At 41.0% G+C, this 26,268-nt stretch overlaps 1 protein-coding gene across 2 annotated transcripts in view; it reads right to left on the bottom strand.

Moving 5' to 3' along the window:
* The window catches only part of OGA (O-GlcNAcase), a 38,692-nt gene extending 17,622 nt beyond the window's left edge, over positions 1–21,070 (bottom strand). Inside the window, exons 1-10 of one of the 2 annotated variants that reach the window (XM_054984221.1) lie at positions 20,613–21,070; positions 16,652–16,703; positions 12,504–12,601; positions 10,677–10,807; positions 8,204–8,375; positions 5,469–5,567; positions 5,055–5,339; positions 4,186–4,344; positions 2,876–3,486; positions 2,377–2,551 (exon numbers count right to left, since the gene is read on the bottom strand). In XM_054984221.1, the coding sequence (XP_054840196.1) occupies positions 2,377–2,551; positions 2,876–3,486; positions 4,186–4,344; positions 5,055–5,339; positions 5,469–5,567; positions 8,204–8,375; positions 10,677–10,807; positions 12,504–12,601; positions 16,652–16,703; positions 20,613–20,844 (2,014 nt within the window). In that variant the 5' untranslated portion in view covers positions 20,845–21,070. The remainder of the gene's footprint in view (positions 1–2,376; positions 2,552–2,875; positions 3,487–4,185; positions 4,345–5,054; positions 5,340–5,468; positions 5,568–8,203; positions 8,376–10,676; positions 10,808–12,503; positions 12,602–16,651; positions 16,704–20,612) is intronic. The other variant, XM_054984222.1, reaches the window with a different exon arrangement.
* Positions 21,071–26,268: the final 5,198 nt, after the last annotated feature.

Here is a 26,268-nt window from a genome sequence, read left to right as displayed (position 1 = left end):
CCTCCACATCCAAGATTCCCATATACTTCTTTTAGTATCCTTTCACCAGTAACTTGGGAGTTACTTCGCCTTTGAGACAACTCTGTAACTAGCACTCCAACTATTACACACTTTACAGAGCTGCATGAATGAAGAGCTGTATGAATGAAAATCAGAGTTAATGCCTGAGTCGCTGCGCAAATGTGACTTCAGCCCATGCCTACTATCCCTAATCTGAGCTGCCTCAGACAGAACCTTCCCATGTTAAATTTATTAATCACGACACGCTGAAAGCATCTGGCGTGGTCCATCCAAAAGCAGTAGACACTTGTGCTGAAGATTCTCCCATCTGCACACATTGGGGAAGAAGACAGTAGAAGGCATTAGTAATCCATATTATTATTGTCCACACTAGTTATACAGGCTGAATGCTAGCTGGATTGAAGGAGAGGGTAAGGAGATCAGCCTTCAGTGGACCACCAAGCAGATGAGGGATGGTTAAACCCTGATTTAGTGTCTAATGTTGTTTTATGCAGGGATATTTAGTTATTGTTATCCTGCCCATCCTCTAAGGGGTCTAAAGTGGTTTATATGGTTTTATCAACCCTCTGAAGTACATGGATCTGGAGAGTATCTTGGCCCAAGTTATCCAGCAAAATTCATGGCAAAGAGGAGATTTGAACCTGGGTCTTCAACAATAACCATTACTCCAAGGTGGCTCTTATTTCTGTAACACAATTTGGCTCAAATTTTTAGTCTGACTCATCTTGGACTTTACCAGCTTGTTTGGAACTAAGTCCATCCATCCCATCATCTTGGAACTAAGGTAGTGGGCCTCTTGATTGTGCTAAATACTACATACTTATTAGGAATGATGCCTGCTAGAATCAAACATCGTGCCTTGGTTTCATAGCAACCATAGCATTAGCGTTAAGTTAAAATTTGGGTTAATTTATCTATTTTCCATGTTTACTGAGGTGCATATACTTGATTTAAAATACTCTCAGAATTTTGCCTGGTAGTTCTAAATATGCCCTATTTCTTCTGCTGTTCTGGGGAAGGCAATGGCAAACCACCCTGTAACAAAAGTGTGCCAAGAAAATGTCGTGATGTGACATTTTCCCCATGGGTCAGTAATGACTTGGTGCTTGCACAGGAGACTACCTTTACCTTTTCTTCCCCAAGTATAATGTTTAAATGGGTGGTTGGAGAGAAGCTGGACAGCTTAAGGTCTCTAGAAATAAAAAGTATATAGGCTCTGAGAGACCATTTTTCTGTCCTCTAAGTAACCCATGACTATGTCTGAGAGAACTACAGAGAGATCAACTACAGCTGCATCTGTATTCCAGGCTCAATGTATGAAAATGCACTTACTACATTAAAACATGCTTCATATATGATAAGCCCTCAAATTTCTGCTTAGAAACTTAAGTCTTGTTGAATACTAAGTGCAGTCCAGAATATCTTGATAACTCATCCAAGAGTCTTCATTTCAACAAACATTATTACTTATGACAATGTACAAGCTTCTAGGACTTTAAGTGATCCAAACACTGTAGGCTGATCCAGTATGGTGCAATGAGTTTATCAGTTATGAGATTTGCGACCACTACAGAAAGAGTGACAGGAAGCCATTAGCCTTGCTGCCTGCTGTGTACATCAAGCAAGTCCACAGCATATTCCTGACAGTTGGATTGAAACCTGAAAGTGAAATGAGGTCACTAGAGGAACCCAGGCCATGCTGGTGCTATTCCAAAAAAAAAGTCATGTTAAAAAAGCTGCAGACAAAAAAGGCTCTCCATTTCTCTTTAGAGATAATCAGTTTTGTTTGAAAGCCAGCTCCAGAGTTCTAGAATTTCTTACTCATGCCAAACATCAGGTGTTTTGCAAATGTCAAAACAAATCACTTTTGCACCAGAATAGCCTTATGCTAAAGCTCGCATGCGCAGAGAAAGGGCTGGGAGGCTCGGCTCCCTCTTGGCCAGGCCCATTGCAAGGTCACATCTGCAATTGTTCTGTTGAAGACAGCAATCATGTTATTGAGACAGAGCAAGCAGCAGATAGCTAAGGCATGGTCACATTTCATAGTGTCATTCCCAATTTCGTAACAGGGCCAGGAAATATTGTATGATATAGTCCAGTGTGCATTCAGTCCAAGTCAACACTCAAGTTTCATAAATCACTTTTAAGGTTAATTAGCCCAAGGAAAAAAAATCAAAATTAACTGATTCACTAGGTAGTTACTGTTATTAGAAGTCTTATAGTGAAGCATTAATAGTGACTCCCCAAAAGTTAAGGTAGACCATAATATAAAAATGTGAGATTTTTTTCCTGTGGGCTAATTCAACACAATTGTGTATGCTACCTGCCACTATAATTGGTTCCTACAGGACATACCTAGCCACTGCACAAAAGATTTCACCATTGACATGATGCTCTTGATGTCCCAGACATACGAGTACATATCATAGAGGATTGTCCGGTTGGCACAGTTGGAAAGACGAGTGAACATGCCCATCACCAAGCTACACATCTCTTCAAACTTGGCGGCTCGAGCACGCCATTCTTCAATCTAATGAAAGAGACAAAGATCAATGCCACATTCTAACCTCTGTGTTTCTCTCCAAGCAAGATTCATGCAGACTAGATTATCACAGCTGTATTTCAAGCAATGGATGCTGTACATCTGTACCTAGAGTGATAGAGCAGGAGTTCAATGGTCAAGACCATGCCTGAGCAGTCTTCAAGCATAAAGATACTTTCCACAACACAAGAAAACCATCACAAGTCTGTCTACATGTATGATCTTTCCTATGAAAGTTGCCAGATACCGTTCATGTTGTGTTTTTAACAGGAAATAAGCAAACCTACTGAAGACAGAAAAGCAGAAACTCACCTTTTCTGAGTCCTTCCCTTTACAGTTCACACTGACAACACTGCTATTTGCTCTGAGCCACTGGAACTCTCGTAACATTTGTGCCCCTTTGGGCCCATGCTCATATGGGAGGTAGAAGAGGTCTGCAAGTAACTGTAGGTCTTCTAAAGTCACTGGCTCTACTGCATACAAAGGCTTCTCATGGGGACCAGGTACAAATTGCTCCTTGTTGGTCTGTTCATCTGTCTGCATAGGAGCAATGTCACTACCACAATCATCCTGCATGGACATCTCTGGAGATTTTGATTCAGCTATGCTTTCCTTATCAGTATCCATTGGTTTTAATTCTTCTGACATTTTTGCTTCAGCAATATCAGTCAATATTTGATTGATGTTTTTGTCGGCATCCTCTTGCTTTTCTACCACCATATCCATTGGCTCATCATCCAACTGCTTCTTCTCCTCTTCCTCTTTGACCAGAACCGGAGGTTCACTGCTCAGTGCAGCTCCTTGGCTCATTATGGGCTCTTGGTACACAGTAGTAACCACAGTGGCAGAATTTAAAGAGGATGGTGCAACCAGAGGTACATCTACTACATTTGTTTTAGCCCCACTGTGGGCCACTTGCCTACCTGTAAGCACAAAAAATATGTAGCTTCAACTCTGAACAGGCAGCTATTTAATAATATTTCCTATATGTAAAAAATGCTCCATTTATAAACAAAGCATACTAATATGTACAAAAATCATGGGAAAGTAAACATATGTATAACTAAACAGGTTCAGGAGTATTGAACCCAGCATAATCCACTCACACAAGGACTGCAGATCTTCCCCACTCCCCCCAGCAGTCCCTTACAAGTACAATCTCAGAAAAATTTAATTCTGGAATTATGGGACTTGAGTGAAGTAACAGACATGTGGGTTGATGGGTTGCACTGAGAAGGGATTGAAATCACTTCATCTTGCCAATTTTGCCCCCTTACCTCTGCAGTGCACTGACCTGAATGGGTAATACTGCTGATGAGTCATAACCTGACAGCACCAGTTACCAGTTAGAGTATTTAGATTATCAACTCAAGCATAATTTTGATGGTTCAACCAGAGAATGACATGCATGGCATATCACTGCACAGCAGCTTGCTTTATGAAATTTTACATTCAGACTATTTTAAACTGAATAACATTTTCTGAAAATTATGGTCACTGGACATTATGGAACCTCAGCTGGAACTGCACAAAATATTTGAGCAGTTCCTTCTGAAGGCTTAGAACATATTCTCCATTCATACTGATGTTTCAGTCTAGGAAAAGTCAAAAATCTTACTCACTGCTGTACTGATGAGGTACTGCAAATTCCTGCAGCCACTCTGTTAATGACAATTTCAAGGCCATCTGTGGACTATAGAGAACATCTGTTTCAATATCTTCATCACTCCCTTCATTTTCCAGTTTAATCTGGATTGAAACTGTACTGTCTTCAGTGTCAGCTGCACAGAATATTAAGAACACAGCATATTAACTGACAAGGTTCAATATCCTAATGTCCTTGAACTGAAAAGGAAAATTAGGACACCAAACCCAAGCTAAAACATAATTTTCATAAGTATCAGGACATTTAAAAGACCTGGAAAATTCCTAACTGTACCCACATTCTCCAAACTTGCTTAAGCAGATGCATGGTACTTTCAAGATAACATTCAGATTCCTTAATCTAAAGCAATGCGGTGAATGAAAGCAGCTCATCTACTTTGTTCTTTTATCCTGCTCTCTTCTGCATATACATTATCCTTTTCTGTTGTTTTGGAAGCTATACCTTACATGTTCTACCTACCTACATGTTACAGATGTTTGCCATAACTTCAAAACTTTAGGCTTGGCAAGGCAGGTAAGGACATTTAGCTCTTTTACAACATTCTCCCCAATGCCCATAAACATCTAGATCTAGAAAACCTTCATAGCTCCTACACTGCAGTCAATTCTGGTTTATCATTACTGCCTAAAAATACAACAAACTGCTAATTTTCTCTTCTTGAGATCTATGGAGACGCCTCTATGTGTGAATGGGGATCAAGGCACATTTCCAGAAGAAAATCATGCCACAAGCTGAAATGAAAATTAACTTCTGGAGTGTAGGCAGTTTCTAGAAGCACTTTTTACAATGTAGTAGAGAAGCAAAGTCTCACTCTGATCAACTTACTCATCACAACATCTTTCCTCACTCCATTCATGTTGGATTTATACCAGGTTGCAAGTGTGTGAATAGCAACAAAGTTGGCTTCAAATTCACAGTTTGGATTAGTCAGGACACCCTTTAAACGTGGGATGAGTTCTGTTGATCGACCTTTATATGGTCCAAGAAACAGTCTTTTCTGATCATAATCATTAGCATGAATGTTGTCCCAGATCACTGGAGCCCTGCGAATTATTTTTGAAACTTCTTCAATGGACTCTACTGGAATGTCTTTAGATACCACTTTGGGACCTAAAATACAAAAGAACTCAGAACATGCTTGTAGAACAGTCATACATTTGTGTACTAAAACATTTTTTTAAAATTACTGAGCTGATCCAAGACTCAATCTGAATTTGATCTGGAAAAATATAACATTACCTGTCCATAACACATCGATTCCAGGTAACAGCTTTTCTCCTACAGTTCGTAAATAAGGAGATTGAGCAACATTAGGATAGCAGAAAGTGCCACAATATTCTGGAACAAAGAAGAGTAACAATGTATTTGCATAATCAATATAAGAAAATGGAACCTAAGAACAAAGTCAGTGGAGGGCATTGCCAGAAGATTGCAATAACTCCTGTTAGTCTGCTTGTTACTTTTAATAACTTCTTTTTCACAATGACTGACACATTTTACTAAATCATGAACACAAATGAAAATCACAATAAAACAGTTTATGGCAATGGGCCTCTCACAAGAATTCATTTATTTACTTCATTGGTCATCTGCCTTTCTTGTTGAGATTCAAGGAGGATCAGATTCAGGTAAGCAGATATATTGGTCTGGAGTAGAACAGCAGGATTTGAGTCTGGTTGCACTTTAGAGACCAACAAGATTTTCAAGGCATAAGTTTTTGAGAGTCAAAGCTTTGACACTCAAAAGCTTATACCTTGAAAATCTTGTTGGTCTCTAAGGTGTCACTGAAATGGGGAAAAAATAGAATTATCTTCTTAATTCTAAAAGGATTCTCTTCTATTTGCTCCTCAAAAGTTGAAAATGCTAGGAAAAATTCAGCAGTTAGAGGCTGGTGGAGGCTAGCTACGGTTATTTAAAACGCTAGAACTGCTCCTAGTTGGGATGTCTTGACTTCATTCCTTCTTCCTGCTCCCTTTTGACTATGTGTATTATAGAGACAATTGCCTAGAAGTAGTATGGCTGATAGATCTTTTGAGCATTAATTCCTCTCCAGGCATTTCCTTTTTCTATAAGAGCTAATAGAAGGCAGTTTCTATTCCCAGAGCTTTTTCTGCACCCCCTCTCACCCTCTATTTAGCACAGATTTTTACCTCTCCCTCATCTTTGAACTCAGCAGGTTGAACTAGTCATGGTCAATACACTTATTATAATAATAACAACAACAACAACATTCGATTTATATACCATCCTTCAGGACAACTTAACACCCATTCAGAGCGGTTTACAAAGTGTTATTATCCTCACAACAAAACATCCTGTGAGGTGGGTGGGGCTGAGAGAGCTCCTAGAAGCTGTGACTGACCCAAGGTCACCTAGCTGGCTTCAGGTGAGGAGATGGGAATCAAACCCAGTTCTCCAAATTAGAGTCCTGCCTCTTAACCACTACACCAAACTGGCTCTCTTTAAGTTCTAAGTAAAGCTAATGCCACGTCATGGCAATACAGACTAGATCACTGTAATGCATTTTATACAGGTCTCCCCTCAATGTCAGTTGGAGACTCAAGCTGGGACAGAATACTGCAGTTTGGTTATTATCAGGAACTAATCATATTATTCCTTCAGTCACTGAATTGGGCGCCAGTAAAATAGCAGGTTCAATTTAATGTATTGGCTATCACATACAAAGACCTTCATGACCTTCGACAGCCTTTCTTGCTATGCTATGCCACATCACCTCTTCTGAACAGAGCTGTCTGTAGGTACCAACCTGCAAATGGGCAAAATCAACAGCTGCCTGTACTCTTGCGGCCCCTACATTATAGAATGGTTTGCCTGGTGAGGTCTGGAAGGCTCCCACTCTCCAGGCATTCTGCAAACTATGCAAAACTGAAATATTCAGGAGGGCATTTTTATACAGGTAATAAGATTATGCTATAACAAAATGGATCAGAAAGATGCTTTTAAAAAAATGACAAGGGCTGTGGATTATACAACTATGTACAATCTATACTATATTTTGCTATATGTATGAGCCTACTACTATTTCTGCACTGTTTAACATATATTATTATTACTTATGATTCATTTCAGATGTTTCTAATTTCTGCCATCCAAATCCTATTACACATTGCTTATTGCATATCCCATCCTGTTAACTGTATTGACTTACACTATGTAATCTGCCTTGAGTGTCAAAGAGAAAGACAGATTTAAAGAGGACATAAATAAAATGTGGCATATGCAAATCAAATGACAGCTATCAGTCAGGAAATATATGCTGAATAGCAGTCAAAGGTTAGCACACGCAATCTCTTCCATTTGTGTATAGTTGAATGAATTAAAACAAGATACAAAATAAAGTAAATGTATTAAATAGGACACAAATTCATAGCATTTGCTGGGTCAAAGCCAGCTTCCGCTGAAAAATAAGCTGCTTATATTTCAATAGTTATCGGTGTTCGAAAGAGCACATTTTTTTAGTATTTTCAAATGTGAGAGGAAAAAATAAAACAGGGCGATAGGCTGTAACCCTCTGGCTCAGAACATCTCCTACACAACTCATTGTTTAATAAGGTTTATCCATCCCTGCTTTCAGGAGACAGGGGTGTATGTCAGAAGGCTTTTTAAAAGAACCTTTAGGACTTTCCTCCTTCCCTGGCTCTCAGGGCAATAAAGACCTCTTGACATGGAGGAGGTGCTAGTGAACCTACTATCCAAGCAACTGCCATTCTACCTTTAGAGGCAGAGCAGAATACTTTCTGCTTAGCTGTTGGAACACTGAAAATTTCTCATCCTGGATGGCAGGCAAGAACATTTATTTATTTAATTCGATTTATACCCCGCCCTCCCCACAGATGGGCTCAGGGGTATAACTTAGCAACTAGTATTGGGAAAGCTGGAAGGAAGAGAGTGGATATAATTTGCTTATTTTATTGTAAACTAGATAACTAAAGTAGGTATCTTTATCTTCTTACCTGTGGGACAGAAAAGGAATGTTTCTGGCTCTCCTAGATACTGGTAGATTTCATTAGTGATTGAAATCTGGGCATGGGCAAATGAGCTGAATACTTCTTTGTCTGCTGCACACATATTGTGGTCAATATCATCAAACAATAGCGCAAAAGACCTGCAACCGAACTGAGAAACCTACCAGGGGAAAGAAAAGAAGCGAATGTAAGCTTACCAAGCTAGTTCATGATTACAGGCAACTTCTCACTCAATTAACACAGAGTTACCAGGCGCTATTTGAGACTATTTCTGTTGGAGTCCTTCTGACTATGAACAAACCCACCGTTCAGAATTCAATGTGAAAATTAAAGTATACATCAGAGTATCCCACAAAGGATTGGATCCTGCAAGTTTTCTGCTGGTTCGAGAGAGAGGGATGGCCTCGACTACACCAGGGATTAGGTGATCCATATGGACAAAACAGCATGCAGGAAAGGAACTGGAGCAGCAGGAAAGATGCAGGATACAGCCCAAAGAAAATATGACCACTACCATAGGAATAATGAATCATTAAATATTCTATATCCAGTGTAGAATGCAAATATAAAAATCTTCTTTCAGGAAAACTTATCCAATAGAGTGGGGGAGAAACTTCTTGCCAGATAACAACCTGGCTCACAGAAATCCTTTGCGCAAGTGGAAAGGCCTTGTGGGGCAGGGGGTGGAGATCCATATACCCAGCACTGCGCTGAAGGATCCTCCAAACCACAAGAAACACGTATTGTCGAAGGCTTTCACGGCCGGAGAACGATGGTTGTTGTGGGTTTTCTGGGCTGTATTGCCGTGGTCTTGGCATTGTAGTTCCTGACGTTTCGCCAGCAGCTGTGGCTGGCATCTTCAGAGGTGTAGCACCAAAAGACAGAGATCTCTCAGTGTCACAGTGTGGAAAAGATGTAGGTCATTTGTATCTACTCAGGAGGGGTGGGGTTGAGCTGAGTCATCCTGTAAGAGTTTCCCAGGGTGTGGAATGCTAATGGCGGGAGGCTTCACTGTATCCTGAGGAGGTTCTTTTGCATATGGATTGGTACTTGATGTGCTAATCTTCTCTGCAGGGCTATTGTCGGGGATAGAGTGTTTTGTTAGCCTGGTGTTTTTCAGAACTGGAAACCATGCTCTGTTCATTCTTAAGGTTTCTTCTTTCCTGTTGAAGTTTTGCTTATGCTTGTGAATTTCAATGGCTTCCCTGTGCAGTCTGACAAAGTAGTTGGAAGTGTTGTCCAGTATTTTGGTGTCCTGGAATAAGATACTGTGCCCTGTTTGAGTTAGGCTATGTTCAGCCACTGCTGATTTTTCAGGTTGTCCAAGTCTGCAGTGTCTTTCATGTTCTTTTATTTAGAACATTATTTAGAAGAATAAAAGAACACTAAAATTAGTGGGGCAAGCCAACTGGGATAAAAAAAACTGGGAGAGCCAGTGTTGCATAGAGTGACAGACTAGGATCTGAGAGGCCCAGGACAGAATCGCTACTCTGCCATGGAAGTTTGCTGGGCGACCTTGGACCAATCATATTCTTTCAGCCTAACCTAACTCACAGGATTGTTGAGAGTGTAAAATGGAGGAGAGGCGATCAATGTGAGCTGCTTTGGGTCCTCTTGGGAGAAAGACAGGATATAAAGCAAACAAATAAGCAAGGGAAAGGAGGGGCTCTCTGAACTTGCCCCTACATGCACACTAGTAGTTAAGTTATAAAGCAAGGGAAAATAGCAACTCTACAGCAGCTTATGATACACCTCAGGTTCCCAAACCATGGGTGCAGTATATTGCCTCATGCAGTAACTTTAGCCAGTGGTCTGGGTAAAGTTATGTATTTTGACTTATGCCCCATAACCTTTTCATTGCAAAACTATAATTTATCTTATATGCTAACTCATCCATATCAGTTGTATATTGTTCTGAAAATACTGCCAGTAGACAACTAGAGCTGGAGGGTAAAATGGAATTTGAAACCACATCTTCTAGTTGCTCCTATAGCACACCCTCCCATAGCACTACATCATCAGATATGAGAGAGTAAACGTAGAGGCAGGGCAGTTATCAGATAAAGTGGCAGACTAACAGTGGAATCCTAAGCAGAGTTACTCCAGTCTAAGCCAATTGATTTCAATGGCCTTAGACTGGAGTAACTCTGCTTAGGACTTCACTGTAAAGTTGAAAGAACACTGGAAAAAAGAAGCATCTTCTATGCTGATTCTACTCATCATCCCATTATGAAAACCTGTTATGGCTGCAGGTGGTTACAGTTTTTGCTGCGTACCACAAAAGGAGTTGTCCATGAAGGATGCCAGGAGTGGGAATCTGTGTGGTTGCTATGGTCTCTGTAGGGCTGCCTGTCACTGAATTTGTTATCCTGATAAAAAAATCATTAGCGTATTGTCAAGTTATGGATAAGGACTAATTTGTGATAGTGCTAGGTTTACACTACAAAGAAATAAATGATACCTGGTCTAGCTTGCGCTTCAGTGTGGACACTTCTTTGGGATTTGAGAATGTGATATCAAGTCCAGGAGATATGGCATAGATGAACTCTATCTCATATTCTTGGGCAGCTGCGATCAGAGTCATGAGCTGCTCTAAAAATCAAACACACAGTCAACAATGGACAAGTTCAGCCATTCTATTAGTTAAATCATTTTTTTTATTCACACCTTTTAAGTAAAGAAGGCTTATAAATTAATTTACATATTTAGCTAGAACAAGTAAACAACTAAACCAATCCTACACATTATTCACAAATACAGAAGGATTCTTATGGATATTTTCAACAGAGAGCTGGCACATAGTTCCAGTTCCTGAAGTGTAAATTATTATAGAATGACTTAAGATACATGCTAATTTGACTTTCAAATTACCACTCCCCTGCAGAAGAGAATAAATTTCTCTTGGGATAAACTGGACTGATCAAGCTTATCTTCAGTGCAAGTTTGGACTCTCAATATTAAAAACAAACTTATGCTCAGTCCATCCCCAAGGGAGCTTTCTGTACTCATCAATGAATGACTGAGCAGGTATGTTTACTTTCACAACTGAAGCTTCCTGCTTCAGTCACTGTAACTGTGCTATTATGCACTGTATTTTATGCCTGGGGTTCTTTATTAGACTGAGTCAGTTTAATGATCTACATTAAATTTAAACCTTGTCCAGTTATTTGGAATAGAAGGCTAATTCACAGTTTATTCTGCAGTTGTCTATTCTCTTAGGAGACAAACTGAAAAATAATTTTTGGGTGCAGTTTATTTCCAAGCTTCTGTTTCTATAAATTTTTCCCAGAAGTCAGTCTCACTGAGATTAGTGGAACTTAGACTACAGTCTAATATTATCATACCCATACTCAATGGAACTTATTCCCAGGTAAGTGTATATAGAAATGCAGCTTGGGTGCAATTCTATCCACACTTACCTGGGAGAGAGCCCTGCTGAACTTTTTCCAACTGAACATGCAGAGGAATAGACTACACGTGCCAGTTTGGACAAAAAAGTGCAATTTGAGCATCTTGGGCCAGTTGGGAGAAGAAACAGAGGACTACTTGTTTGAAATTAACTCCAGATATAAACAGTAAATAGTTCTTACTTTTAAGTTCTCCTTTTTTGAGCCACCTAATCTGTGTTTACACATCATTAAGGATAGCTGATAAGAGACTTAAAAATTAGCTCTTATTCCACATGTGCACAGATGCAAGCTAAAATATTTTGCAGGCTGGAAATTTACAGATATTTGCAAGGTTGCATTCAATATTATCATCTTCATTGGTATTTTTGCCAACTATGGTTAGTTTTAAACTACTTTGGAATTATGGTGGTGTGTTTGCCAATTTTGGTTATAGGTTACCACAGTTAGCATAAATGTTAAAGATGTAAAGATCCTCCAGTTAGCTCAAAAAAATAAAAAAGGAATTTGCACACAAGACAGGAGTGCATAGGATACAATCCACCTAGCTCCTCCAAGCACCAAACCATGCTATAGCATTGTGGTCTCCCCGCCATGGAAGAAGTAGCAGCACTATAAGGGCCATGTGTGCTTTCTTTCTCTATAGCACTAAAGAAACTGGCATAAACTGTAACACTACTTTTTGTTTCTCAGCCTGGGAAACAAAAGCATCACATTGCCTCAGACTGCTTTCGAGATTCACTTCTAGATGTACCAAGTAATTTATCCTCTGAAGCAAGCAACAACAACAAAAATCACAATTCAGTCTTTACACATCAGTTCATCATCCAAATTAAGTAATTATTGAACAACTTTTTTGCAAATACACTAAGTCTAGTTACCGGCTTCCTCCACAGAGTACATTTCTCGCCAAAACATCCTATGCTTGTAATCATCTTTCGGTGCATACAGGTACGTATTTAATCCCCATTTCTGCAGTCTACAAAGCAAACACAAAACATGCCACAAGAATATACATCACCATTTGCATAATGCATAGCAAAATATACCCATGGAATACTGTAGAAGACAAACTTAAAATTTATAACAGCAATCCACCAGTGTGTTTTCTGGGAAGACCTTATTACCGTGCTAACCAATCCCTTCCACACACTTTCATTATCCCCTTCCAATTGTCTTTTCGCCCTGGTTATACCCCCTCCTTTTCCACTCTGTCATCATTTTCACATTCCTTTCTTCCTCTTTCTCTGCCCCCCTCCATATCTGCCCTTCATCCCTACTTATGCCACACCTTCAGCTGGCTTTGTTGTGTGCTTTAGGTAATGGGAAGTTAAAGTGGTGGCTCTGCTGGTAGAAAAGCTGCATTCCACAAAGTCCATCAGTAGTGCAGCTTAAAGAGTTATAGGTGCCTGAACTCACAGCCGGGCTTCTTTTTTCTTCATAATAAAACTACCATAATATCTGCTCAAGTATCTCATTAGTCTTATAAAGCCTAGGACTAATATGGAGCTTCCAACATTTTGGGACTGGTTCAAGGCAGTAACTTTGCTGCCACACCCTTGACCCTTATTCAAAACTCCAAAAGTGTTTACAAGCTCATCAAGGCTGAAGACCCTCAATCTAAAAAAGCAAGCATAACAAATGTAGAAAAATGTTATAAAGCAGAGAGATAAGTAGTATGAAACAAATGACTTACAGTAGACTGAAGATCTCCAAACTTTTTTTCATGGTAGCAATATTCTTTATATACATGACCCTTTCCCAATTGTTTCTTCAAAATGTGGCATATTCTACCCCTCATTCAGCTAAGGGCCTAACCCTCTGTGCAGGACATATCTTACATCAATGGGATGCACCTTCAGCAATGAAATATACTGAGCTTAGCTGACCAGAATGATAGTTCACAACTCCAATATGTGCTGCTCCAGCCATGTAGTTGGCTCTGGGAAACAGACACATTTTTAAACATGTTTCCTCTCAACAGGAACATTTTAGACACAAAAGCAAAACAGGTGGGGGAGGGTAACTAAGGACTGATAAGAACTGCTGGAAGAAAAACATACAGTTAACAAACAGAACTATTCATTTTGCACATAATAGTGAAGGCAACTTCTGGCAAGCTCATAACAACTGTTCCTTTACTCCACTAAAAGTAGTGGAGCTGGGACAGGTTCAGGTCATGACTGGGATATGCAAGGGTAGGTTAGTAGCCAGCATGATCTTAAGAGCTCCCTTCCTAGGTAGCAGCAATTATTTAGAATTATATTTTGGAGTATGATATTTTAAAAAATGAATGTGTGCCATCTCCAACTGGACTGCTCATGCTTAACTCTGCTCACAAAGCACCTTTTAGGACAAAATGCTATACAGGTATTATTTTCATCCACTGCAATCACATTCCTAAACACATGAACTGAAAACAGAACAGTTGACTTTTCATCAATATCTAAAGCACTCTTAGCTTTGTCTGTTAAATACACAAAGACACACGACACTCCATATGCAGTCCATTATTTAGGCCCTGCCAACAGAATTACATCACACTATTCTGACATTTTATATTCACTGTCACATGCAATTTTAAATGTTGGTTTTTAATCTTTGGGGCTCCAGCATGATCCCTTCTGTGAATTCTACTCCACTGTAATGATGGTTCTTCGGATAAAAACCAATATTTAGCAGGGAGAAAATGTATTAAAAAGTTCTGGACCAGGATTAAATCATTTAGGAACCTTAAATAAGGGGTCCAGCTATGAACAGTTGAGGGGGTAGCTGCAGAAATTACTGTTTCTTTTACTACTACATGGCCCCTTTCACACAGCGCACTTTAAGCTGGCGCCTCTGTGAATTCACGCCGATCAGCACTGAATTGGCTTGGGCTCCCAGCATTCTGCACTGCACGACCTCGAGGCAATTTGTTGTCTTCTGATGTGTTGAGATGTGTCTGTTTGAAACTGCCGTTTGTGGGGGCAGGAGCCAATGTCACTTAAATTTTTTTTGCATATGCATCATAATTTTGGAATGTTGACACCCTCCCTCCCCCCTCCCTGTCCTTGTACTTGCTGATTGAGCTCTCCCATGCCCACTGAAGAGGCAATTGCTGGGGAGTAGAGATGGGCACAAAACAGAAAAAAACCTGAACCGTGTGGTTTGTCGCATTTCATGAACCACGAACTTTCACAAACCTGCCCCAGTTCATGAACCGGTTTGTTTGGTTTGTGAAAAAGTCACATCCAGGACAGCAAATTGTTACTTCCAGCAGAAGACCACTTCCGGGCCAACAGAAGTTCTGCAGGAAGTCCATCCCCTGTTGCCTAGGAAACTGATTGATCGGCACCAGGCTTTTTGCAGGGATGAACCAAAAAACGAACCAGCCTAAAGTTCGCAGTGGTTCGTCAGAAATGGACTCTGATGAACTGCTGGTTCACGAACCACGAACCGGCCTGGTTCATATTTCAGTTCGCGCCCTTCTCTACTAGGGAGTTCTGGGGGAAAACGTGTACTTTTTGTGCTTGTTCCACTCACTTTTTTTTTAAAGCCAGGAAAGAGTCATTACATTGCTGCTTCATTCGCTTTCTCCGCCTGGCTTTAAAAGCTAGGAAAAGGTTAAAAGGCTGCTTGGCTTCCTCCTTCCCAGCTATTTTCTCATTTATTTTTTTAAAGCCAGGGAAGAGTACTTCTCTGCTGCTTCATTTTTTAAACAGCTGTGCAAAATACTCCCTCCCTCCCTGGCTATTCATACCCATCTTTGTGGGGGTTTTCCCTCTTTGGCATTAGGAGAATCCTGAAACATGCCAGTATGTGCATAGTTGGGAGGGAGCAAGCAGAACACAGCATCAGCCGTTTATTTATTTATTTATAGCCCGCCTTTCTCACTAAGACTCAAAGCAGATTACATAGTGTGAGATTAGTACAGTCAATTTCAAGGACATTTCCATAAACAATTCCATAGGGTAAATAAACACAATTTTACAAAGACATAACATTAGTAAGAATCCAATACAGAGTTGTAGAAATGTTAAAACAGAACATAAGCAACTGTAGGGCTGACATTAGACCACATGAAGTACAAGTAGCTCATAGGAGCACGTATTTAGGACAAGTAGTACGTAAGGCAACACAGTGTTGAAGTCTATGGTCCATAACTCATTAGCGAAGCATCTGAGAGCCCCTCCCTACAATACAAAAGCCTTTTTGAATAATTTGGCGTTGCATTATTTGTGGAAAGCTAGGAAAGTGGGGGGGTCTCCTGACCTCCTCAGGCAGGCTGTTCCACAGGGTAGGGGTCACCACAGAAAAAGCCTGTGTACAGGTTGCTGTTGATTTCACCCATGTGCAGGGTGGCACCTGTAGGAGACCCTTTCCTGGCTTTTAAAGCCAGGAGGGAGGAAGCGAATGAAGCAGCAACATTATGACTCTTTCCAGGTATTAAAAAAATGAGAGTGCGTAGGTGTAGGGGAGGAAGAAACACAGCACTGACCTTATGAACATTCCCTCACTTTTAAAGTTGGGGGGAAGCAACCGAAGCAGTGGCATTATGAATCTTGCCTCACTTAAATGATAAAAATGGCAGAAAAGGAGTTCAGAGAGCTGAGGAGGGTGGGAGTTGTTATCAGTGGGAAGCCAAACAATCAGCACCCACACATAGGACACCTCAGTGGCAACTCAGAGGCAGCTTCAAGAAAAGTGGTGGTATGGCTGCAGGGGGAAAGCCCGGGGCGGGGGGAGGGGGGGACAGACAACATTCAATTCCACAGCCCATGACTCCCTTACACATGCAGAACTCTGGAAATCATGGGAAATAGAATGTAAACTGAACCGCTGAAAAGTGACCATGCAGAAAGGGCCCACGTCACAATACAGAGTCAAACTATTATGCTGGTAATCAAAGACAGGAACTACTCAATTTTGTACTGATTCTTATATATTTAAAATTTTCTGACTGTATTCAACTCTGCACTAAATGGAATTATTTACAACTGAGCAACTGTGTCATAGATTGCTGCAGAACATACATTATGGCACATACCTTCTAAAAAGCTCCTTCCTCTGTTCCATAACCCAAGGCCTTCCATAAAATCCTGGGAAAAATAAGTTTCAAATGTTATGCTTTCATGTGACAAAGTGCTAAAGTGCAATAAAATGTTCTATTATTTTAATGTAAGTAAACATCCTGAATTCTGAAATACAAACTTTGAAAATGTTTTAATTTACAGAGCCACATAATCTGCTCCCGAATATATTTTAAACAAACCAAGTAGAATTTTAATGATGTACAATATAACAGTTAATCAACCCAAGACTGAGCTATAACAAGCCAATGTTCATTCTATGAATTTCTTAAACAAATTTAAGAGACAATGAGAACTAAATAGTTGAACAACTTGTAGGACAAGCCAATCATCTAAAGTTGCATTTAATAGATCTGCAACACAGATGCATGCTTGACTATGTAAGTTTTTTTATTTTTTACAAGTGCCTGAGGCTTTGCATGCAACTGGTAAGTATGTGTAAAGTACGATGATAATTTAAGTGCTTAACTGCTTTCCCTGACTGCTTTTTTGTATTTCCCAAGGCAGAGAAACTTTTTCAATGATTTTTTTTTACAGCTCTTCCCCCTCTCACCTCAGTAGGGAGTGGGAAAAAGAGAAGATGCTGGAAGCAGTGGCTGAGGGCCAAACCACACGAGACAAAATACACTTGAATTACACTCAAATACACTTGAATTACAAAATACACTCAAATTACCCGTTTAATTCGAGTGTATTTTGTCTCGTGTGGTGAGCCCCTTAGAACACCCAGGCTGGCGATTGCAGACACAGCAGTAAAAGGAATAGGAAGTCCGCAGCCACAAAAATGCTAGGATAACAGGATTTGAGGTTGTGTATACAGATGCTAGGTAAGGTATAATATTAAGATCCTGTGTGCTTGGTGAATTTAAGCTGCATGGGCTCACAGATCTCTAAGGCAAACATATGGTGTAAGGATGGCTGAAGTCACTGTTGCGACTTCTTGTTGTGTAACAGTTACACAACAAGAAATGTGCATGAGGTATATATTTAATCTTCAAATTAACTATCTAAAATGTTTTGCAGCCTCTAATCCATACTAACACAGCTGTCTTTGATGGAGCAGTGGCTCCAAGGTACAACTGGAATACAGCACGGTTTTATCTAAGCACCTATACCCTCACTTCTCACCATTTGAAAAATCACTGTGGATTACAAAATAAATGCAAGAGCAAGTTCCAGGTCCAATAGCACCTTAAAGACCAACTAGATTTCCAAGGCTTTTGAGAGCCAAATCTCCCTTCATCAGATAAATGCAAAAAAGCAACATAAACAAACAAAAGAATATTAAATGATGGTCCAACATCCTGGGTCAATGCTGATAGTTCAGCATGTTTTCCCTTTCCAATTCTTCAATCTGACCTTCAAGGCTATATATATATTCCAGGTTCAACCTGCTCAGTGGTATCTGGTTCCCACTTCCACCATCTATATCAGTGGTAGGCAACTCTCAGCACATGTGCTGAATAGTGGCACACCAGACCATTTTGCTCATCACACAGGGCCAATTTCCCACCAAAGCAACTGAGGCAAAGCCCTGAAACAGTAGAAGGCGAGGCAAGCAGCACAATTTACACTCATCAACTCTTGAACTCATACAGTCACCAGCTGGATCCAGGGAGTGTTCCTGAGGTACCGGTGGTACAGCTGAGGCATGGCTTGCTTGCCATCTGGCTCCCCCTCCTCCCCATTTGCAAGCACAACAATCCTCACAGGCAGACACTGTACTTTTCAGCACTCAATCAAAAAATATTGTTCTTTCAAATACCATTTTAAACACTCTCTGCAAGTTCCTCACATAAGTGTTCATCTCTAATCACAAGAACATATAACTGAATTACATTACTCTCCTATCCTACCTAATCAATATTCCACTTTAACTTTGAGTCTGCCACACCACATTCTCTAATTATTATCCAAGTGGTGAGTGATGGTTGCCATTCTGATCATACAACTCTTTATTTTTTTATCCTCTGTCTTGAAAAGTCTTTGCTGCTTCTGCATATTTAGAGAATAACACATTTTTTAAAGCAACAGAAATAGAAAGATTTCAAAAAAGGAAATTAAATGAGAAGTACAGAAATCTTTTGAAATATTTCACAGGGAAGAATGTAAACATTTAGCTTAGGGAAACGGATATGAAAGATTTCTCTTTTCCACTGGCTACAAACATTCCAACTGGCAGTGTGGGAAGCTGTTATGTTCATATTTGGCTGCTAAAACTAACAATATGGCAATTTTCATCGCAAGCTCATCACTTCAGTAACAAAGGGTTTGTGTATGTATATACATACTATCTGAAGTGTGCGTGTGTGCATTCCAGCCTAGTTGTGCTTTAATACAAGTTCCTATACAATTGGCATAAGCAATATATAGCCTTTAGTGTTTTTTTGGACTACATACATAAACGTATTCTGCAAAGTATAGTGACTGAAAAAAAGCCTGATTTCAGTCCTGACTGCATCTGCTAGTTTAGCTTCTTAAACTAAATGTTCCATTAAGAGTCAGTGCCATTATTATTAGAGTCATAAATGCGAAGCACTTCACAAGATCACACAAGAAAGAAACCTCCTTTCCCACATTCAGGTCTTTGTGCAGCAGACATGTATGTTTTAGGCTCTGGGAGTAGTATGATGGTACATCATACAGCAAACTTGCTGAAGCTAAGCCCATATGAACCTGGTCACTAGATGGAGGCAAGGCTTCTTTTTATTATACTTATTGTTTTGTTTATAGTCTGCCCTTCTCATCAAGATCCAAGGTGGATTACATACTGCAAGTGAATAAAATACAATCAACAGCCAGGACACTGACATTGTAAAGATATGATATGATCAACAGTTAGGACATTCAATGAAAACAGATACAATAGGGTATGGCAGCAGCAAATCTAAAAAAAACGGCCTTGAGTTCCATGACAGGAACTCCTCTCTTGAGTTCCATGACAGGAAGAATACAGAAGTAGCAACTTGCATAATGTAAACAACAAAAAGCTGCACTGCAAATAATGTCAGTTACTGCACTGGAGGAAAAAACAAATTTAGAAAAATTAGACTATCTAGACCCATTAACAACTCTGTATCACCATGAATAAAACTGAATGCAGCAGATACCCCTTAACAAACCTGTATACTATCAAAACCCAAAAGATTACTTAAGCATGTAATGTTTATTCTATTCTCCTGGCCAGCAACATCTCCAAACATCACAGGAACACACAATACAGGAAAGACAAACAGCACAGGTCACTTATCGGTTGAAAGAAGTCCTATTTCTCCTACTTAAGACAGTAAGAAAACGAACCTGTTGCCCTTATCAAGCACCTTCGTTTATAAAGAACAGTTAACTGTACTCTCATCAGCAACATCACATTAAGACTATGGTAAAATAAAATATCTCCAACTCTCCACAAACTGGCAGAATTTGAGTGCAGTGGCACCTTAGAGACCAACAAGATTTTCAGAGTGTAAGCTTTCCAGAGTCAGAGGTCCCTTCTTCATTTCTCGAAAGCTTATACCCTGAGAATCTCGTTGGTCTCTAAGGTGCCACTGCACTCAAATCCTGCTGTTCTACTGCAGACCAACAAGGCCACCCACCTAACACCCCACAGACTTTTTGTGCTAATGCACACAGGGCCGTTTCTTAACGTTTTAAACTCTTTAACATCCTTGCGAGAGAGAGAACTAGATGTTAAAACCAGCCCCAGTTTAAATTCAATAAGCTGGTGAACGAATTTCAAGGGTTTGTTAAAAGAACACCTTCGCCCACTCCACACAACGGCGCCAACCTCCGCCTCCAGGTTTCCTCGCCAGGGCGGAGTCTAAAGCTACACAAAGAGGGGGAAAGAGAGAGGCGTCGTCCTGCTGTTCTCCACCGCCTCGCTCTCTGTCCTCCGACCCCGGTTCCTTCAGCCACTTTTACCTTCCACGACGCCACAAAGGAATCGCCGCGCCCCTCGACTGCCCGCCACTACGGCGCCGCTCTCGGGATTCGCCTCCGGGCCTGTGGGGTCTGGCCTGGTGGGGGGCGACTCGCTCGGGGCGGCGGCGGAGGGCCCGGGACTGGGCCCGGGCGTGCCCTGTACCTCCCCCCGCGGCTCCTCGACTTGCGCCATCCCAGTCAGGGCTGCAGTGGGGCTCCCTCCTGCCGCCATCGCCCCTTTGCTGCTCTCTAACCAAACAGGCTGCGCTTGCGCGGGGAAAACCAGCCCCAGCCGGTCCGAGCTGGAACCAACCGCCCTGCCCACTCGACCGCCAACCGGGGCCGCTGCTACTGAGCACGTGCGGCTCCACCTCCTTCGGCACCTGCCAGCCAGACAGCCCCAGGCAAGCGAAGCAGTGAGCGGCGATACAGCCCAGCTGCTGCAAAGAACAAATTGACTGACCAAAAAAAAACGGGGGGGGGGAGTATTAAAGTTTATCCACTGCGCAGGCGCTGAAGCCTACTGGTTATGAACTGCGCATGTCCTTTGGGGGTCGGAGGGGCGGTGCGTATAAATACGCATGCGCAGAATTGACGCCTTTGTCTTACTGCGCATGCGAGATACTTGGCTTCGCCCGTCGTGTTTGTGAGCGTGCGCAAGTTTCTGAGACCGCTACTGCGCAAGCGGAGGGGGGAAATAAACAAAGCGGTAGATGTTACGACGCAAGCGCAGAAATAACGGTAGCATTCATCCTATTTGCATTACGCGTGCGTAACAGAGCTATGGGGCTTCCTACCTAGTAGCTTTTTGTCTCATTGCAAAAGTAGGAGGAGCTGTCTGAGGCCTGGCCCACTTTCCCAAGTTCCTTGCCGAGCCTCTAAGTTCGTTGCGCAGCAACGCTAGAGGCTGCTTTGTATTCTGTTCAGGGCCAGGCTATTCTCGCCAAGCTGGAAGGTGAGCTTTGATTTCTCGTAAGGAAATTCCTCGTAAGGAATTTCTAGGCCGCGCGATGAGACGGCAGCCTTTTCTACGTACTTTATATATTAGCGTAAGAGGGAATCCAGCTATTGCCACTGGTTGAGTGTAATGAGCGGGTGATTTTGCGTTAAGGGTAAGTGCCAGATCCAGGATTTTGCCTACATTCCGCATGTTTGTGAGCACCTCTCGCTTCATAAGAGGGTGCCCAGCTACCACCTCATCTGTGTGAGGTAAAATGTCTAAACAGATTCTTCTTCTAGAATTGAGAAAATAGCGGCCTTCTGGGCAACGTGGATAGCCAAGGTGAAATTTAGTGAGCGAGCAGAAGAGCCAGAGCAGAATTAAGGAGCAAGCCTGGGCGTTCTACAATTTTGCTGATTTTGCACGTCCAGTCGCAAAGGATGATTTCATTAATGAGCGTCAGAAAATGCTGGTTAGTTGGCAGCCCTGTCTGGGAAAGAAGCAACTTCCAAATTAATTGGTCCTTACCCATTTGCATGTACAATGGCTCTCTAATGCTATTTAGTGGGAACTATTGATAGTAATTTAACAAACAAAACCTCTAGACACATTAAAATGACTCTGTGAGCAATCTGAAATGTAGAAATTTCTGGATCAAAAGATCAGCAAAACCAAAAAAGAGGCAACCTTGTTTTGAGCAATATCTCTATCGTAGTACCAGCCACAGTTCATGACAGATGGCATGTAGAGGGCTTTTTAAAGATTAGCATTTGTATTGTCTGATGTTTCTCTTAAACTGACATTTCAGTTTTCGGCTGAGTCCCCAGCATGCATGAAGGAATTAAATTCCTATAGGAATTTAAACGGTGCTACCTTTCCATTTTTGGTCACAAGAGGGCACTGTGTTTATAGATTAAAATTCTGTGCCCCAAATGTGTCCTTTAAGGATCACGACTACCAGAGTAGAAGAAAAGGGAAAGGCGATCCGGATTCCCCCGCTCCCCAACCCAAGTGGTATGGCTGATTCCCAAGAAACTACAGCATCGACTATGATAGGGCAATTAAGCTATGACTGTCAAACATGAATGCCATGCAGATTCTTTGATGTACAATATCCCCCTTGCACACAGGGTTTTGGGTTTAACTTGCAGTTGTTGTTGTGAATTCAGGTGGCATTGGCACCAAAACAGAAGTATTTAGGTGGCATTGGCACCAAAGACTATCATGAGCAAAGCTTTCATAAGTGCTCTTACAAATCTGTCTTGCATCAGAATTGCATCCTTCTAAGTTCAATGACTTCAGTGCACTTAGAAGGATATAACTCTGCTTAAGATGACACTGATAGCAGGAAGGAAATGAGGAGCTAGAGTTCTGCTTTGAAAGCAAGCCTCATAAAGGAATAAATGTTCATGTGATTCAAGGAACAGTGATAGAGATAATAGGGAAAGAGTAGTTACATAGCTTGCATGTTCTTGCTGTGAACCAATAATAACTTGGAATATTTTATTACATAATCTCTATTTAATTTAGCTGTTAGGACTACCCTATTTCTTTCTAGGTGATCAAGGGAAAGCTATGAGTTTAGATACAGAACTGAGCTATCATGATGGTCTCCCATTTTAGGGTTCTGAAACCTCATTACCTTTCTCAGCTTGTTTGTGAATGATTCATAATTATTTACCTTTATTTATTTCACTTTTTCCCAGTGGGGACTCAAAGTGGCTTACAGAATTCTCTATTCCATTTATACTCACAACCCTGTGAGTTAGGTTAGACAGAGTTAGGTTAGACTAGGCAAATACTATTTATTTTATTCAGCTTATACCCCACGCTTCCCACAAGCTTATACCCTCACCACCATCTTCAGAAAGAAGCTTTGTGTACTAACACATAACAGGAAATATAAATAGACCTGTATAACTAAGAAGAGATGAGCTGAGATATTGCTTTGATGTTTTAGTGCTATTGTCGTTTTCAGAGGCAGGTTGTGACAGCAGTCGTGGAAGAGTGATTGGCAGTTCCACTGTTATTCATAGGGTTTTGATATAGTTTGGGAAGGGACAGGTCAAAAATGCCTCATTTATAGATATGTGGTTTTACCAAATGAGAAAGAGTTAAGAGTTGGTCTGGAGAATTATAATGTGGTACCTGATGCTACACCTTACAAACTCTGAATATCATTGCATGGTTTACACCCAGTCCCAGGAAGTGGTATAGTAACAGTTGCTTCCTCTCCTTTGTTTCTAGACAGAAGACCTCCAGTAGCTTTCATGGGTAGTTCAGTTTGTGTGGAATCCATATAGGATGAGTAGAAGCAAAAGAACTGTACTTCACAAGATGAGCTTTAGGTCCTATTTGTATGGAAGAGTCTGAAGATCTCCTCTTGATACTTAGAAATGAACAAAGCAGAAATTCCCATGTTACCATGGAGGTTGCACGCATGAAGAAGTAGTCCCTGTAGTTTTAACACTGACATTGAGGAAAAAATGGAAGACGATTGCTGCACATCTTAAGGAACTCCTACTCATTGCCATGAGAGGAATAAAGGAAAACAAACAGTAGCAGAGCCATGGTATTAGTGCATAGCCATTGTGGTTGCATTTTATTGTCATATTTGATCTTTATTATTATACAAAATATACAGAGTTGAAAATGCAAAGCAGATAGCAGAGCCTGATGTGCCCCACTAGTGCAGTCAAACCAGGCTGTCTGGTCCCGAGCTTAGTGACTGTAGTGAGAACATAGGTAGAAAGATGCAGCTGGCATATGGGTGAAGAAGGGAGCAGCAGATAGCATCAGGCACCTTTAGTTTCCAGTTGAAGACAATCCCATTCACACAGGTACTGCCATCAGATTAAGAGAATCAACAAACAGCATGGAAACAGATTTAAACCAAAGAACAATCTGGGAGGAGGCGAGAGATGAGTTAGAATATGAGCCTTGCAGAATTGAGGCATCAACTAGATAGGACCAATATGATAGGAAGGAGAACCTAACACCAAACCCTCCTACTTTATTATCATTTTTTAGGATAACTAAATTCTGTACTCATTACTAACATAGATTGAAAATCTCATTTTATCCATAAACATGCTCTAAAATGGGTGGGGGTAATGAAATCCACTGTTTTATCAATCTACACCCTGGCAGTAAATGTGACAGTTTGCTTAAAGGGTGTTAATAGGGCAAATCTGCATTAGAATACACAATTTGAGAACACAATTCAATAAAGGCTTCTTTTCCACTAGAATGGGCATTATGTTTTCAGAAGGGGAATAGAAGCCCTTGTCTTAACCTGGGGGAACATGGTTTGCACCGGTGGGAACATTATGTGTGGTGGGGTAACCTAGCAGAGTTCCTCCTCTGTTTTTAGCTGTCCAGCATTTTTTCTAGTGCACCTTGGGCAGATTCTCATCCTAGGCACAGGGAAAAGTAGAAAAGATTATCTGCATTAAGAGGAGTTGGCTGTAGTTATGCATGTAGTTATGCATGTAGAAGATCCATGGTTTCAGTTAATAAATCTCAGCAGGGTGTGAAAAAATTGCCTATGAACTTTGAGATGTTAAATTCAGTGATGCATTCAGGTCATGACTGCCTAAGTAAGTAAGTAACAGGCCTTGTATTGGGCCTGTTAGCATTACCTCTCAAATTGTTAAGTGGAACTGTGAGATTAGGGTTTTCTAGAAAACGTAGTGTATTGACCATGAAAGACAGGAGAAGCTAGAGTCCGAGTTCCGCCTGCTACCAGCTGCTTTCCTAGTTCTCTTTACAGTACTTCCCATCCAGTCTTGCTGCCAATTTGCCTATTTAGCCTGTTATTAGGAATACCATGGAATTCGCCTTTCTATTCCAAAACACCATAGGTTTGTAGTAATGAAAGATAGGGGCGGGGGCAGGTTGACATCAATTCCTTAGTGTACAAATCCATTAGGAAGCTCTCATGGCTGCTTTAAGGGGTGATACTATAATGGGATTACGAACTTCACAGGAGAGCCAGCTACTTGCCAAAGGAGACCAGCTTGTACTTACATCAATACCACCACCACCCCACACACATACATGGACAGGTGTCACACAGGAAGCTGCTCAGCTGCAATTGCCATCAGACCTCAGCCCCAGCTAACAGGTACAGTTTACATGCTATGGCACTGAATGCATTAAGCCTGAAACTGCTTCCACAGAGTTCAAGTCATTATTGGCTATTAAATGTGAAACATTCTGTGGCATACATTATCCCTGCACAAGTCATTTTTAGTGATGGTTGATTGCAGTATGGAAACTTTTTGTAAGATGGGAATGATTTCCTTCCTTTATAGCTACCGGGTGGGCTGTTTCAATTTCAAATGGCTTGAATAGGCAATGGTAACATGTGGACTAGCCCTGATCATCATCAGATGCATACTTCATTGAGCAGCTGTTACATTGGAAGCTGCCCCATGTGTGGCTACAGATTAGTAGGGTACCTATGAAGTATTCTGAGTATTTGCTGGGCAGAATCTTGAGATAGGAGTAATACCACCCACATCCTGAATTGCTTCTGCTATGCCTGTGGGAATTAGAAGCATTGGTGACCACCTTGAGACTGAGATTGTCTGGACAAGATGACCCTGAAGAGGATTGAGGATGGTAAAGAAACAAGGATTGGGAGCTGAGAGACAAGAGCACATCTGGGGTTAAAATATTTTAATATATTAATAAATAAAGTTGATGAGAAGG

The sequence above is a fragment of the Eublepharis macularius genome, chromosome 6 (genome assembly GCF_028583425.1).
Source record: "Eublepharis macularius isolate TG4126 chromosome 6, MPM_Emac_v1.0, whole genome shotgun sequence".
Lineage (NCBI taxonomy): Eukaryota > Metazoa > Chordata > Lepidosauria > Squamata > Eublepharidae > Eublepharis > Eublepharis macularius.
The sequence above is the reverse complement of the archived record's forward strand: the minus strand, read 5'-3'. Positions and strand labels throughout refer to the sequence as shown.